This window comes from Mesoplodon densirostris, chromosome 2 (genome assembly GCF_025265405.1).
Source record: "Mesoplodon densirostris isolate mMesDen1 chromosome 2, mMesDen1 primary haplotype, whole genome shotgun sequence".
NCBI classification, from domain to species: domain Eukaryota; kingdom Metazoa; phylum Chordata; class Mammalia; order Artiodactyla; family Ziphiidae; genus Mesoplodon; species Mesoplodon densirostris.
The window spans coordinates 111988190-112005033 of NC_082662.1; the positions used below are offsets into that span (position 1 = coordinate 111988190).

The 16844-nt window shown below is 48.6% G+C and overlaps 1 protein-coding gene across 2 annotated transcripts; it reads left to right on the forward strand.

Moving 5' to 3' along the window:
• Positions 1–908: 908 nt before the first annotated feature.
• RIIAD1 (regulatory subunit of type II PKA R-subunit domain containing 1) lies at positions 909–14719 on the forward strand. 2 transcript variants are annotated; one of them, XM_060087691.1, is made up of 6 exons: positions 909–992; positions 1488–1564; positions 6243–6289; positions 7399–7526; positions 8134–8314; positions 14655–14719. In XM_060087691.1, the coding sequence occupies exons 1-4, from the start codon at positions 909–911 to the stop codon at positions 7467–7469; spliced, it is 279 nt and encodes a 92-aa protein (XP_059943674.1). In that variant the 3' UTR covers positions 7470–7526; positions 8134–8314; positions 14655–14719. The 2 variants fall into 2 exon arrangements, with proteins under 2 accessions (XP_059943674.1, XP_059943665.1); XM_060087682.1 differs by lacking the exon at positions 7399–7526.
• The last annotated feature ends 2125 nt before the right edge of the window (positions 14720–16844 follow it).

The following is a 16844-nucleotide window of genomic DNA, read 5'->3' on the forward strand; positions in this document are numbered from 1 at the left end:
CATGGCCTAATGCTGGGCTTGTTAAGCTCTTTCCTTGCTCCTTGGGCAGTTTCCACAAATCTGAAAAGACTGCCTCCTTTTGGGCTCTTCTCTGCCTCTCACAAGGTCTCTGCTGCTCATGATCTCCAAGGGGGTGTAGAAATTCAGCACTTGTGTGTATTGTCAGACAGCCTCCTGCCCTTTCTAGGTGCTATTTTCAGCTCTTTGGCTTTCTGTCTCACTTTCTCTTCTTAATTAGATAGCAGAAGAACACATCTTGGAGACCAACTGCCTTTCCTCTCCCCTACTCCATTTGGAGTGGGAGACATGATTTAGAATTTATAAGGAGCAGTTAATCTACACAAGAAAGTCAGTCCAAGAGGGGTAACTTCTGGCAGCATGTCCCCAGGTCCTTTCCAGCATTTTTAGTCTGAGAACATTCCTTCCTTTGTAGAACTCAGTTCATTCCATCCTATGGGGTGCTTTCATGTGTTAAGAATCCAAGACTTCAGGGTCAAGTGTCTGCACTTGAAAGATGGAGGGGTTTGGCTCCCGGGCCGGTGGAAAGGGAAGAAGCCTAGATTCTCCTTCCCCACTACTAGGCTTTAAGTGAGAAAGTCAGGAAGCAGATTCTGGGAGACTCTGCCTTAGGAATCCCTTTTCCAGTTATGCTCTAGAGCTAAAGAAAAAACTATTTGAGTTTGAGTGGGGTCAAGAAAGGCTCATTTTCATATGCAGTCAAGCTGGGAATTCAGTCCCCAAATCTGGGGGAGGGGATCCTTTACACACTCTCCTGAGCTTACTCCTCGGCTTCAGAGTGGCCCCCTTATTGCTTTCCTCAGCCCCGCCCCCTTCTGGAGAGGGCGGGGCCAGGCCGGGGGCGGGTCCTCACCAGCCGCGCTTCCTGTCGCCTTGACGACCGCGACAAGATGGCGACCCTGCCGGGAGGGATTCAAGGGCTGTACCCCGAGGCGCTGAGCCCCGAGCAGCTGGAGAAGCTGCGCGGCTTCAAGGTGGGTGCGGCCCCCGACCCCCGCCTCCATTAGAGTGCAGCTCCCTCTGGGTAAGGGCCCCAGAGAAAAGGGACGTGGAGCCTGTTCCCAGATAAAGGGGCGGAAGGCTGGGTGGGTGGGGACACACCCGGCTGACCCCTAGGCTTCTGGGGCCCTGAACAGAGCCCGACAGGCGCCTGAAAGTCCAGAAAAAAACTTAAACAGGGATGGGCCAGAGAAATGGACCGAAATGACTGCCGGATACTTTAACTTAGATACAAACAAGAACTTCCCAACGGTAGAGACCCGACCTTAGTTAAGGCCCCTAAGCCTGAGCCGGAGGCAGCATTGAGGATGTTGATCTGTAAGAAGACAGATGGCTTGAATGTTCAAACGTCCTGGGAAGAGACCCGGGTTAAGTGCGCACGTTGTTTCCCCAAGTCCCCCACACCTCCAGGGCTTGAACCCTGAAATCTTTCTCCTCATGAAGTATGACCTTTTGCTCTTGCCCTCCAGATTCAGACTCGGATTACTAATGAAAAGTACCTAAGGACCCACAAAGAAGTGGAGTTGCTCATAAGTGGTTTCTTCAGGTAGGTGGTTTTCAGACTGGCCTTGAGCAAATAGTGGAAATCTCGTTGGGGGTAGATGAGTGTGAGTGACCTCTTCTTTCTTTAAACACTACTTGTTGCTTCCTTTAGGGTCTGAAGTTTAGAAAATATCCTGAGATTGAATATTTTCTAGCGCCGGGGTCTGTGGCACCCAGGGTTTTCTTGTTATCTCTAGAGGTTTCCTTCAGTTATCTCAAAATTCTCAAAAATATTAATATGCATTCACTTTAGCTCTAAGGATAAATACATACCTTCCAACACTTGGAAGAGGGAATTTGGCATTGAGAAACTCAGCAGGCAGCCATTGGGTGTAGCACCCTATTCCCTATCAGAGGCATTTAACAAGGTCACCAGAGCTTAAAAAAAATTCAGACGTCTGGCCTTTCTCTACCTGAGAACATTGGTGTGGAAAGACTCCCAAGGGTTGGAAGCCACTCCCTTGTCAGTCATGGGGAAAAGAAAACCATTTTCCACCATGTCTTGGAGCCCCTTTTTCCTTCCCCCACACTGCCTTTCAGCATGGCATTTGCTTGAATGAAAATGTTCCTAATAGGATGAAAAGCAAAGAACTGAGGGAAAAAAAAATCATGGAGCATCAATGGATGGAAACAATAGAGCATGTCGAATACTGTTTGGCTACAAACAGATAGGCAAGATTTAAATAATAATGGCTTCCATTTCCAGGCACTGCTGTTGGTTTCCTACATTAGCAGTTATCACATTGTATAATTGCGTTGTCCATCTTTTCTTTCTCTCCCTGGACCAAAGCTCTAAGCTGGTGGAGCCATGTTTGTGTCCCCAGGGCCCACAGTGTATGACATTTTGGTACATTTTTGCTGATCCTACTAGCAACTCTACAAAGATAGTTTATTATCACTTACATTTTACAGGTGAAATACCTTCCCCAAATTGCTGAACCAGGATCCAAACCCCTGGTTTTTCCACTGTGTTGCACTGTAAGCACACAGGAGCTGGGGAGCCAGAGGTAGGGCTCTCCTTTGTCTTTTTAAAAGTAGGCCTGGAGGGGTGTCTTTTTTCCATGCTTCATTGTTCTTCAAAGTGGCAGCCATTCTCAGAGGGCAGATAGGGGAAGGGGAAAGGGAAAACGGAAACCTGTCTGTGAGTTTTGTCTTTTTTGGGCCAGGCTTAAGGCTTGGGCAAAAGATGGTTTAGGGGTCCTCTGTCAGTGTCAGCCCTGGAGATCAGGCCATCACTTTCTGTACCTTTTCTTCTAAAGGGAGATAAAGGATGACATCTTTCCTATCCTGGGGAGCTTGCAATCCAAGTTAGGAATGATTCCAGCAGCGAGATTGGGGATAGATGTTAAAACCTGAATTAACTCACCATTTGCAGTGTTCACAAACAAAAGGATTAGAACCCTTGGGGGTGGTGAATGAAGAGGGTGTTGTTTTAGTCACATGGCAGGGGTGGCCCTGCTTCTCTGCCCAGGAACAGTTTCCAGGAGGAGCTGTGTGTCTGCAAGGACAGCTCTAGGCATCTTCCCTTTCCTTCCTTATCATCCCCCTCCCTGGGCCAGGTAGGCCACCAGGCTTCTCCTTTTGCTGTCCTGGAAGCTCCTCTCGTGAAATCCTCCTGGCCCCTTTTAGGCCTTTCTCTTTCTGAGGGGGAGGTGAGAGGGGAGAGGAAGTGTTTGAACTTTGAGGGTTTGCTTTTGGTTTTCTTTTTGGTGTGATTGTTATCTCCTTTGGATGATACCAGAGTGAACCAGAATCAGCCCCTCATCTGCATTGGATGCTTCAGATGGTCCTTCCTGTGAGAAAAGAGGAAGGGAGAAGAGGGGACAGAATCCTGGGCAGCATGCCTGTCCTCACCTGTCTGCAGGTCTCTGCTGTACACTCACTGCAAGCCATGAGAAGCCCCACGCTGTTTTTGTTGGGAAGCAAGCTCACCACTTGGGTTTTGCAGATCCTAATGATTTATGGCCATTCAGCCACAACTCTCCAGTCTATACTCATATATACAGTATATGGAACTCTTAATGCCTTGAATTTTAGAACTGAAAAATATTAGAAATAGGGATCTAACTTATTTTAGGCACCCAGAGATCTCAGGTTTTAGGCTGGAGGTATGATAACAAAGTGTGAAATTGTAGACAGGCTTTATTAGGTGTTTTTGTAAACAGCCAGGCAGATGAATCTTCCCAAACCATAGCACAGATCATATCATTCCTTGGCTGGAAAATTCTTCAGTGGATCCACAATATTGCCTTTTTTTTTTTTAAACCTTCTATTGAAATATAAAGTACAGACAAGTGGCATATCCTAAACTGGATGAACTTTCACAAGCTGAGAACACACATGATACTAGCGTCCAGATCAAGAACTAGAACCTGACTAGCACCTCAGAACTTTTGTGGCCCCTTTTAGTCACTTCCTCCAAAAAGTCAGCCAGTATCCTGACTTCTAATCACACAGATTCATTTTGCCTTTTTGTGTACTTTATACAAATGGAATTCCACAATATGTGCTCTTTTGTGCCTGGCTTCTTTTGCTCAGCAGTATCTTTTAGATCCTCCATTCTCATTGCTGTGTAGTATTCCACTGTGTGACTCTACCACGCTTTGTTTATCCATTCCCATTGTCTCTCTCTTTTTTTAAAAAATAAATATATTTATTTATTTTTGGCTGCGTTGGGTCTTTGTTGCGGTGCGCGGGCTTCTCATTGCGGTGGCTTGTCTTGTTGCGGAGCACGGGCTCTAGGCCCATGGGCTTCAGTAGTTGTGGCACTCGGGCTCAGTAATTGTGGCTCGCAGGCCCTAGAGCGCAGGCTCAGTAGTTGTGGCACATGGGCTTAGTTGCTCCGTGGCATGTGAGATCTTCCCGGACCAGGGCTTGAACCCGTGTCCCCTGCATTGGCAGGCGGATTCTTAACCACTGCGCCACCAGGGAAGTCCCCCCATTGTCTCTCTCTTTTTAAAAAAATTTATTTATTTACTTTTGGCTGCGATGGGTCTTCCTTGCTGTGCGTGAGCTTTCTCTAGTTGCGGTGCATGGGCTTCTCATTCGGGTGGCTTCTCTTGTTGTGGAGCACGGGCTCTAGAGCGCAGGCTCAGTAGTTGTGGTGCATGGGCTTAGTTGCTCCACGGCATGTGGGATCTTCCCGGACCAGGGCTCGAACCCACGTCCTCTGCATTGGCTGGCGGATTCTTATCCACTGTGCCACCAGGGAAGTCCCCCCACCATTGTCTCTTGAACTGAGTATGAATGTCTCTCCCTGGTCTTCAAGGCCCTCCATACTAGGGCCTCCTTCGCTTCCCACTACTCCCTGCACGTGCCCCCACTCCAGCCAGACTGGACCTCTCTGATCATTCCACCACCCTCTGCAGGGGCACTGACACCCCCTGAGTGCTCTTCTAGACCCTGGGGAAACAAAGGTGGATACGACCCAGTTCCTACCCTCTGGAGTTCACTGTCGATAGGACATGGGCAGTTCCCTTTAATTTTCGGGCCTTTATTCCTGCTGCTCCTTGGTCTGGAAGGCTCTTGTCCCTCAGCCCTCATCCCATGTGTACCTCAAGGGCGCTCTCAAACGCCAGCTGCTCTGTGAGGATTTGGGGGTCTTGCCGTAAGGAATCCCTCTCTCTCCTGTGATCTCCCAGCACACTATTTCATACCCTCCCGTAGCATTACCTGGAGGTTACTTGGCCTTTTGGACATTTGGGAACTTACCCATTTCCTTTCACTTGACTGTAATTCCTTTGAGGTGGGGCTATATTTTATCTTTTTAAAATCAATCCCTCATATCTTATATAGTGACTTACACAGAATTTGTGCTCAACAATTCTCAAATTGAACTGAAGGAGAAGAAGGGAAGCAAAATTCTTGAAGCTTGGGAGACAGGGGCCTCCTGGGCAGGGAGGGCCTTCCATGCCGGTGGGGCAGGGCAGCCATGGCCACAAGGCCATGCTGTAGAGCATTGGCCTTGGAACCACAAGACCTGGGCCTCCTCTCCTTTATTTACTTGCTTTATGAACTTGGGCAAATGGTCAACCTTTTGAAAGCTTGCTTTCTTCATATGTAAAATGGGGCACAGTCATGGCTGTTTCACAGAGTGTAGAGTGAGATAATGTTTATGAACAAGCTTTATGAGCTATAAAAGTCGGTGGGCTATAAGGCAGTTTCAGCTTCCCAGTAGCACCGGCACCGTGGGTTTTGTCCCAGTGTCCGCTGTATGCAGGGCCAGCAAGCATCTCAAGTCCGTCCTCTCAGCATGGTTTACTGTGCCCTCCCCCCCACCCGTGCCGATTCCTGGTTACACTTCCTTGGAAGGTTGTGGGTTGCACATCTGTCTCACCACACGTGAGTCCCTCGAGGAGGACGCAGCGAGCTCTTCTACTTGCCGCCTGGCCCGGGCCTGGTCTCTGCTTCTGTGAAATGTTTGTGGAGTGAATGACGAGCTTCACTTGGCTGCAGTACTTGCTGTCTTGTGAGGTGAGCATTCCCTAGGCTTCTTGCCATTTAGAATGTCTTGCTCCTGGCCTCAGAGCCTGACTAGAAGGAAAATCACAAAGGAAAATCACAGGGTCCCTGGCAGGCCTCCTCTGGCTTTCCGCCTGCCACGACGGGTGTGTCTCAGGTCATCTGCCCCGACAGTGCAGGACCTGCTTTACCTCCTCCCCTTATCCCTTGATGTTTTCCAGAGAAATGTTTTTGAAAAGACCAGACAACATTCAAGAATTTGCTGCAGGTGAGTAAGGTAGCGTCCATTTTGGGCGTTTGTTAAACGAGCACCAGGAGCGTTGCTGTGAATTTAGACTCGGACAAGCCCAGGATTCTCCCTGCACAGTCTGGGGTGCTTCTTTATCCAATGTCTCCCAAGGGAGCTTTGTTCAAAAGGCTCTTTCCTCAATGTCATTTCCTCAAAATGAGGACAGATAAGAAACGAGGCAGAACTTCCTCGTGGTAAAGATCGTTAAGAATTTTGAGATTCCCTAAGGAACAGACTGGCAGCTCTTTCCCTGGGAATCTTAAAGCAGGGTTCTCAACCCTGGCTGCCCATTAAAATAATCTGGGGAACTTTAAAAAAATACCTATGCCCGGGCCCACCCCCAGAGGTTTTTATTTAATTAGTCTGGGGTGGGGCCGGGCATCCACAGTTTTAAAGGCTCCCCAGGTGATTCTAATGGGCTCCGCTGCCCTGAGATGGCTTGAGGTCAATGGTATTTAAAGCGAAGGGGCTGGGCTCGGTGATTTCTTGGGTCCTTTGAGCCCTGGGGTTACAGCCTCAGACCGTTTCTGACTGAATCTAAGTATGTCTTTGCTGTCACAGCAGATGCTGCCTCTGATTCACGTTATGCTGGGGATATAAAAATCCTCTTCTGTCGTCATCCTGCAAGAGCCTGGCTCTCCTCTGAGAGGATATTCTCAGAGAGGGCGTGATGTCTCAGAGACAGGAGCCAGCAGGCCGAGCTGAGACAAGAATAACACTTGGTATTTGTTTGGGCCCCAAGATGGGCCTGGAGCAGAAAGCCAGCAACTCCCTCAGCCCTCTGATGGCTCACTGTGCGTCAGCAAGCTGACAGGCCAGCGGCAGGGCAGTGTGGAGGGGACAGGGGCTGTCCTGTCAGCCCTTGCCGGGAACGCTGGAGCTGGAGGCTCAGAACTTCTGGGCGGGGGCGGGGAAGACAGTGACCTTGGGATTTGCTGTGGCATCTCATATTACATTGTAAAGCAGGACCACCAGTAACAGCCCTGCTAAGACAGAGCCGTCCTGGCTTTTTAGCAGAGTGAGCTGTCTCTCTCCTAGTCTTTTTCCCTTGGGTTTAGATGATTTCTTCTTTTTAATTCTTATCCCAGACTATTTCACGGATCCAAGACTTCCCAACAAGATTCACATGCAGCTAATTAAGGAGAAGAAAGAGGCTTAATTAGCAAAATCATGATGCTCAGCTGTTGAGAGAGAACAGAAAGAATCCAGCCTCGGGGTGGGTGTTAACCTCACTTACAGTCAGAGGCTTCTTTACTCCTGTGAAAATAAGCACTGGTTCCTCGGCCCAGGGTGTGAAAGAAACCAAAGAGAGATGCTGCAGAGACGTTCCGTGCAAGTGTTTCATTTTCCTGACACTACTTTGGGGAATGTGAAGAGAGGCCCAGGGTTTGTCTGGCATGTCCGTGGCAGGGAGAGACCTCCTTCTTCTTAATCTAGTGACGTGGATCAAGAGAATGGAAGTGGAGTAGTTCTGGAGGAAAGAGAGAGCCAGGGAAATAGGGTGGGATCCGTTAGTATCAAGAGCCTGCTCTCAGGCTGCAGAATTCCTGTGTGCTCCTGCAGGTGGCCTTTTCCTTGTGTCTTTGGCGGCGGGAGTAGAAGGGCTTTCCCACTGCTTCTGGAAAGGGTGGGGGCAGTTTCCCTCGTTGCATTTGGATTGGGCGCTTGCCTGCCCCCTTCATCGTCAAACCAGGCTACGCCGTGAGGGCCATCACACATTTTTCAGGCAGGATTTCTGAAATGATTTGGAAGGTTGGGATTTTTAAATGTGAGGTGGGAAAGAGCCACACTCCTGATTTAGCAGCACCATTTTTGTTTTGCAGGGTCATCTGGAAGCGAGAGAGCCCTGTTGCCATCAGTGTGGGTTTCCGGGCTGTGTCTGCTGTTGCAAAGGCTTTTAAAGATGCTCATTAAAAACAGACCTCCCTGTTCTCTCTGCTTTATTTCACTTAGAAGGAAGAAGACATCCTTCACGGGAGGCTTCTCTGCCCCTACTCTGACCGGGTAGGTAGCAGGCCTGTTTCTCTGTTCGTGGCAGAGGCCTCTGAGCTAGGTCAGTGGGTTTCCACATGTGCTTCAACCCCGTGCACTCCCTGCCCCTCCAGGCCACTCACTCCCAGAGCCAAGACCGGACAAAAGAGCAGGGGTGGGGAATTCTGAGAGGAACACAGCTGGTCGTGGTTGTACTCAAGCAGAGTCCGCGCTTCCAAGGTGGCTTTTGTTTTTTATCTTACCTCCGGGGTTACTGTACAAAGTGTACGGGTGATGATTAACTTTTATTTCCATAGAAGCAATAGTCAGAGGAACTGGGTTGGGTGGACGGCAAGAGCGAATGAGATTAGACACAGAAAACCCATTCAGGGCCATGAATATTGTGAAATAAGAGCCCCATGGGTGACTCAGAGGTGGTGGACTTTGTTCTTGAGGATTTTTAGGAACAAGCTGCCCATCCATTTGATTTTCAGCTTAGAGGCAAGAGAGTGGGCCAGTTGGCCTGGTGAAGTCTTTTCCAGGCCTAGGAGGCATGGAAGTCTTGCATGTGTGTGTGTCCTACCTCTCTGGCCTCCACAACTCACTGGCTCCGCTGTAGGAAGGACCTCTCACCTGTGTGTCACTTGTCAACTTCACTATGGCAACAGAAACAACAAATAATACAGACCGAAGTGGGGGCTGTATTATTTTTATTTCCCTTGTCTCTGCTGTCTTGTTCCCAGCTACCATCATCTGCAGTAGTAGAAAGGGCAACAAAATGGGGCATTTAGAGAACTATTAAAGCTACACATAATAAGCGATGGGGTAGGAACCTGAGGAGTTATTTTAAGTGCTTTCAGAATCACACTTCAGCAGCCACGGCTCTGACAATGAGGTATCCCTGTTTAGAGAATCCAAACGAAGCCTTCAGCCAAACACACACCTACTAAGGATCTCTGATGTGAAGTGTTATGTTAGACACTCTTGGAACCTTTTGTAGGGGAAGAGACCTGCAACAGTGTGGGGAGAGAGCAGAGTGTTTTTCAAGATGCTTGAGTGCATGATTTAATACATGAGAGTACAGTGGCTCATGCTTGGGGAGTTTCCGGGTAGAGATAAGAAATGCATTTTTAGGTCATAGTGCACCTTCTCTGTGTGAGACAGTGTGCTCGGTCCTGGGGGTAAGGCAGAGCGATCGTCCCTCCCGTGCAGCGGTTCACGGTCTGGGAGACGGGCTCCTTTTCTCCCCAAACCTTAACTGTCTGAATATCTCACTTTTTAGACTGAAAGCTCCACCAGGGCAGGGACCAAACCTAAAAATCAAACTTGTTCACTGTTGAGTTCCGGACCCCTAGCATAGTGTCTGAATATAGCAAGTGCTTGGTATGCATTTGTGGAGAGAACGAATGCTTGTATAGTTGAATGAGCAGTCCCATTACGTTGACTGTAATCAAGACTGTTGTATACCTATGATGGAAGTAGGGACATGATACAGGAGGCGGTGGAAGAAGGAACACCTGGTCTTCTTGCGAAGTGAGGGAGTGAGGGAGGCCTCACGGAAACTGGCATGTGATGTGTAAGAAGGGGTTTGCTAGGCAGACGTGGCAAGAGGCATGGGGTAGTCAGGGTGTCTCGGTGCTTACATTCTGCTGAGCAGGATGCTGGTGGCCTGCTGATTTTTTAAATTCATTATTTATTTATTTATTTATTGACTGTTGGGTCTTCATTGCTGTGCGCAGGCTTTCTCTAGTTGCGGCGAGCAGGGGCTACTCTTCGTTGCAGTGCGCAGGCTTCTCATTGTGGTGGCTTCTTTTTGTTGCGGAGCACAGGCTCTAGGCCCGCGGGCTTTTTTTTTTTTTTTTTTGCGGTACGCGGGCCTCTCACTGTTGTGGCCTCTCTCGTTGCGGAGCACAGGCTCCGGACGCGCAGGCTCAGCGGCCATGGCTCACGGGCCCAGCCGCTCCGCGGCATGTGGGATCCTCCCAGACCGGGGCACGAACCCGTGTCCCCTGCATCGGCAGGCGGACTCTCAACCACTGCACCACCAGGGAAGCCCGCGCGCAGGCTTTAGTAGCTGTGGCGCATGGGCTTCAGTAGTTGTGGTTTGCGGGCTCTAGAGCACAGGCTCAGTAGTTGTGGCACATGGGCTTAGTTGCTCCACGGCATGTGGGATCTTCCTGGACCCATGTCCCCTGCATTGGCAGGCGGATTCTTTACCACTGCACCAACAGGGAAGTCCTGGCCTGCTGATTCTTATTACTCCTTTCTTCCTTGCTTCCAGAGCAGAAGGGGGCAAGAGTAAAGGAGAGGGGAGCAGCTGTTGGGTCAGTCCCGAAGCAGTGTCTGCTGTACCCTCCCTCCCTGACTCATTCTCCACGTGGTAGCCCAAATGATCTTTTAAGAAACCTAAATCTGTATGTTATTTTCCTGCCTAAACCCCTTTAGTGGTCTTCTGTGTACTTAAATTCCGGATGGCCTTCCAGGGACTGCAAAGCTTCATGAGCCCCTCCACCTCTCGGTCGTCGGCTCTTCTTTTCCTCCCGCCTCACGGGGCTCCAGCCACACCAATCTTTTCTCTCCTCCCCGACCATGCCAAGGTAGTTCCCACTTTAGGGCCTTCGAACTCTGCCTGGATTTCTCTTCCCCAGAACCTCACAGAGCTAACGGTCCAAGTTGGGATGCTGTGTGCTGGAAGCAAGAGAAGACTCTGCTAAGCAAGCAGGCCGTGCTTTCCTCACATGGCCGACCCGCAGGTGGTGGCTGCCGGCGTTGTTTCAGGGGCTGCCTCTCTGCCGTTCCTTCCCTCCCTCATGGTCAGAGGAGACGCAGGAGGACCAGGAAGGGACTGTGCCGGTGGTACTTGTCTGTCTTTTCAGGAAAGCAAAAGCTTCCTCAGGACACCCACTTCCGCCCCCCCAGCTTCCACTACCATCTCCCTGGCCAGAACTGTGTACGTGACCCCCTCTTGAAGGGAGGCTGGGAAGTTGAGGATTTAGTCATTGAACAGTGCCCTAGATAGCTTCTTGTCACTTCCCCAGAGAGTCCTTTTCTAGGGAGCAGACTGAAGTCGCTTCCCCCAGGCATTTAAACATATTTAATTAGAAAGGTATTCCCCCCAGCCGTTCTGTTACATCCCTCTGTCTGGTTTTCTTTACAACACCTATCACTGTCTGATATTGTCTTGTCTGCTTATTTTCCTGTTATTGTCTGTGGCCCCAGGAATGTGAGCCCCCGTGAGAGCAGGCCTTGTCAGTCGTGCTCATCACTCCAAGGCCAGCACCCACAGCTGTGCCTGGCACGTGTAGCTACTCAGTGCACACTTGCTGAATGGTTGCAAGGATGGGTGGGGTGGTGGTTAGAAGCCTGACTGCACGATGAAGGCTTGATCGAGGCAGTGGCATGAAACCAGGAGATGAATCCTAGTTGTCTTTAGGAGGAGGAATTGCAGGGCTTGAGATTTGAATGGGGCGGGGTTATAAGGGGGGATGTAGATTCTAGACTGACTTCCAGGTTTCTTGTGTGGACAAGGCGAGGGATGATAGGATCATCTGCTAATGCAGAAGGGAAGTCGACAGGGGCAGGGGAAATAGGGAGATGAATTTATTTTTTAATTTTAAAAATGTTTAAAAATGTTTAACTTATTTTTTGGCCCGTACTGTGTGACCTGTGGGATCTCAGTCCCCCAACCAGGGATTGAAGCTATTCTATGGCAGTGAAAGTGCCAAATTCTAACCACTAGACCACCAGGGAACTCCCCGGGGGATGAATTTAGGCCAGAAGGTTTCCACTGATTTGCAATTGGGTCGTGTGTAGTATTAATATGATTAGCTTCAGTGGGGTTGACAGAAGTGAGACTGCAGTGGGCTTAGCAGCAATTGGGAGATGAGGATGTGGAAGTGGATGCATGCTGCCCCTGGAGATGACCTTCTAGGAGCAAGGCTGTGAGGCAGACGGAGGAAGGGCAGTAGCTAGAAGGGGAGGCAGTGTCTGAGGACGGGCTTTTGTAATGGGAGACGCTTGAGCATCCAGGGGTTTGACATTTTCCATACCTTCGGGTCTATTTTACTTTTAGGCTAAAAAACATTAGGGGCTTCTTGGAAATGCTGTGCAGATTGGCCCTGATGTCCAGAAGTAACGGGAACTAATGGGCAGGCCTAACTTTGCCACCACATGACCTAGAGTGACCTCTGTGTCAGGTTCCTGTCCTCACAGTTGGAGCAGAAGCTGTCACAGGCTTGCAGCAAGGATGGCCTCCGGCTGGCTCTCACTGGGTGGGAAGGCAGGGCCAGAGCTGGAAAGCTCGTCGTTCTCATCTCCCTGGACAGGCCTCTGCTGCCCTCTCCTGGGCGAGACACCGCTCTGCTCGGAGAATGCCCATCCCAGGCCTGAGTGGAGTGAGCAGGAGGGAGAGAGACAGGGCTGGGAGTGGGAGAATGGTCACAAATTTCCAGATTCCCATAGTAGAAAGTTTCTTCAGAAGTTGCAAAATCCAGGGCCTAATCTCTGGCAGTGCTGTTTCATGAGCTCCTTAGATGTTTCCTTCTTACAAGTGTCAGAAGAAAGAAACCTTGCAAGGTTGATTATTCATTCACTTGTTTGATCACTTATTCACTCGTTTATTCAACAAACATTAGGGTACATTATATACTCAGGCTGCAAACTTTTGGAAGTCAGATACACTTTCCTCAAGGAACTCGTAGTCTAGTGAGTGGCGATGGATTAATAGATAATTATAATCAGTTTCAAAAGTGAAATGATAAGAGAAAAGGGCAAGCCACTGCAGGGGCACAGAGGAGGGATACCTGACTGGCGCCGTAGTGGCAGGTGGGCATGATGGGGCCTTGGCCAGAAAATGTTTCCCAGCGTGGGAGCTAAATGCTAATAGATGATTGGGAATTACAGGCACCGAGTTACTGTCTAATATCATATCTCCCCGTTATTAAATCTGAAGGGCAAGTCTTGCTTCTTCCAAGGAAACTTCTTCCTGAAGGCTTTCCTCACTGTTATCTTAGATATCACTGTTATCTAACATTCTCGAACGGCCTTGGTTTTCATATCTGTAAAAAAAAAAAAAAAAAGTGGGGCATGCTACTAGATTTTATCTTTGAGCTTTGTTGTCATCGTGAATCTGAAATCCATGAATGCTAACATTTGCTTTGTAAAAACAGCTCCCTGGGAGCAGGCTGGCACATGCATATGGACATACAAACCCAGAAAATTTTCAGCATCCATGGGAAAATTCGGCTTTAATCCAAAAGAATCAAATGTGCTCTGCATACAGTAGCTTTTCACTAAATGCTTGTTGCAAAAGAACAGGCTCTTGGCACTGTTAAAGCATTCCTGTTGTCCCCTTGGGTTGCTGAGTTTCTTCATCTATAAGGGGGATAACATGTCCCTTGTGGACTTGTGCGGGGTGTCATTACACATGCAGGCACCATTCCCATGTCTGGCCTATGGTAGGCCTTCGTAGATAGCAGCTATTGTTTCAGTGAGGTAGTAATTTAACCTGGCACAGGGGACAGTCACTGAGGAGAGTCACAAGGAGAAGAGGGAGTACACTAAAATTAAATGCAAGTTGATATGTTGGAGTTCAAGGCTATTTTGTGTGAGACTGAAGACTTAGCGCTTTCTCCAGAAAGCTTCTTCAAGGCCCAACACAACAGTTCACTAGTCACACTCCTGACCCGTCTCTCACAGGCCCCAAGTGGCCTGGAATCTGAGGCGGGTCCTTCAGGAGCAGGACTTCACAAAGTATCCTGTTCTTCAGTCACTGGGCTGGATAAGTGACAGCACAGAGCCCTCAAAGAATTGCAGCGATAAGCGCATCTCAGGAGACTGGAAGAACAAACTCCTAATGGTTGTCTGGTAGCTGTAGGATAGGTTAATTGTCCAATTAAGATGTATCTGCAAACTAAATCTGATGGAAAAAGGCTAAATGGGTTACTGCGTTTTGTTTCCACACTTTATGACTAGAGAAATGAAAACCAGATGCCAAAGGGGAGGACTGAGTCGTAGAATTTGTTCAAGTAGAAATTGCCTTAGAGATCAGCCAGTCCAGTCTTATTTTACAGATGAAGAAACTTATCCACAGATGACAGAGTGGCACAGGGGGCTGACACTCTCCTGATTTCCAATCTAATGTGATTCCAGTATTTCACGCTAGGAAAAAAAAATACCTAGACTCGTTTAGCTTGGAGAACAAAAAATGGCTGGATGACAGTTCAGGAACATGGATGTAGTACACCTCTGGGCAACTAATCTATCATTCTAACCGTAGGTGAGGTCAAAACCCATTAGCTTATCAACAAACATTTTGAGTGCCAGCTATCTCTCATTCAAGGTCATTTCCGTCTCCATGATTTTCATTTTTCAGTTTGCTGTTCTGTATATCGACTTGCACTAGATGTTATGGGAAGATCTATTGAGTGTAAAGAAAAGTAGTCCACCCCTTAGAGAGGAAGGTAAGATGCACACTGTATTCTTGGTCACATGTATTCAATAGTTCATAGTGATGTTAGGACTAATATATAGTAAAATCTTAATACAATGTCTATTTGGTTTTGGAATACACCGTTTTTCTCCCCTCGGCTGATGACCCTTCCAGTAGTAAAGTAGCTGATTGTGAGACCCCACACACCAAACCATCTAAGAGGGGAGAGAAGTTGTCTATAGCTGTCCTAGGTGAGAAGTATCAAAAAAATATATATATTCTACTTCTCGTATTTAAAGGTCCTATAGTGGATGCCATGGTGTGCCATCCAGATACCCCTCCTTGGGACTGAAGCACTCAACCCTGTGGCCTTCCTTCCTGCGCAAGGTGTGGGTAATTTTGGTGGCTAACATTTCTAAGCTGAGACCCCTCTAGAAATTGCCTTCAACTGAAAAATCATCCAAGATAGTGCCCTATCCTTAGACAGCCTGTATTCACTGGTCAGTATGGGAGTTCAAAGGCCTGATTCCCTTGCCTCTATGGGGGACAGCACTGAAGGGTCACCACAGCTCCATGGCTCCTTCTGTCCAGTCCTATGGCCTTCACTTCCTCACAGGTGTTGTTGATCCTGACAGCACACCCTAATAAACTTCCTTTACTCAAATCTCCATCTCAAAGTATGTTTCCCAGGGAACCCAGCCTGGCAACAGCTGGTGCCAAGAGTACTGGGGAAGCAGATTCCAAAATGTGACTTTAAAGCCAAATCACCTGCTGGCCGGCTGGCAATGAGGACCCAATCGCTGGTGGTGGGCAGAGCAGGGATGGCCCCTGGCACACTGGATGGGTGCAACTGTCAAAACTTTCAGTAGCGGTGCACTGGGACGGGATCCTGGTGGGAGGGAATGCATTAGTGGGGGAAATATATCAGGTTTGAGAAGTTATAAAGACAGTGGAATTGGATGGCTGCTGCTGGAGGCCCTCAGTGGAGAAAGACAGTGAAAGGCTGAGGGTGATAGTCACTAACTGAAGCCTGTGAAAGCCAGAGGCCCTCCTTGGCAGCTTGTGAAGAGGCTTTTATTTCCTGCATCTAGAGGACCCAAAAAGCTGAGAATAAAGTCTAGATTTAATTATGAGAGTAGCAGAGCTCTAGATAAGTATTTGTTTTTTAAATTTATTTTATTTGTATTTATTTTTATTTGTATTTATTTTTGGCCACGTTGGGTCTTCACTGCTGCGTGCAGGCTTTCTTTAGTTGTGGTGAGTGGGGGCCACTTGGTATATGATGGAAGAAGGTATCAAAGGGGTCAAAACAGTTGGCAAGTTAGAGTGAATATGCCAGTTTTTTTTTTTTTTGCGGTATGTGGGCCTCTAATTGTTGTGGCCTCTCCCGTTGCGGAGCACAGGCTCCGGACGCGCAGGCTCAGCAGCCAGGGCTCACGGGCCCGGCCGCTCCGCGGCATGTGGGATCCTCCCAGACCGGGGCACGAACCCGTGTCCCCTGCATCGGCAGGCGGACTCTCAACCACTGCGCCACCAGGGAAGCCCTAAATATGCCAGTTTTATATGCTACATCAAGTCAGCAAAGTCACCTTTTCTGATTGTGTTTTATCAGAGGGCCCAAAGGATATTTTATTTACTGAAGTGAGAAAGAATGTGCTGGTGAGATGAGCACCAGTTTCATTGAGAAGCTCAGGGATGGCCTTGCTCCGTAGGCAGGACTGAACTGTCACAGAACCAGGCTCACTGATAGTAATGGGGACCATAGGACGCTGAAACAGGCAGGTGGTGGGTGCCTAGCCGTTGGCATCAGAGTGGCTGAATTACTGTACTGAGCAGAAATGTTGGAGAGGCTAGGGTCTGACTGGCAGAGGGCTTTGGAGATCATTAATGAAATACAGCTCTCTTGGGAGCAAGATAGGTGACACTCAACAAGGATACCGCCCAATCTGTACAATTAAGAGTAATTGAGGATGGATGATCAGGAGACTGAGGGCAGCCACCCCGATAAAAAGTTGTAATTCCTTGCTGTTTCTATACCTGAGCCAGCTTAAAAAATAAATCTTTATTGAAGTATAATTTATTTACATTAAAATTCACCAATTTAAAACATACCTTGGGCTTCCCTGGTGGCGC

Coding starts and splice junctions, on each gene's coding strand:
- RIIAD1 (XM_060087682.1), top strand. CDS start 909: ATGGCGACCCTGCCGGGAGGGATTCAAGGGCTGTACCCCGAGGCGCTG. Junction 1,565..6,242: donor CTCATAAGTGGTTTCTTCAG/GTAGGTGGTTTT, acceptor GATGTTTTCCAG/AGAAATGTTTTTGAAAAGAC. Junction 6,290..8,133: donor CATTCAAGAATTTGCTGCAG/GTGAGTAAGGTA, acceptor TTTGTTTTGCAG/GGTCATCTGGAAGCGAGAGA.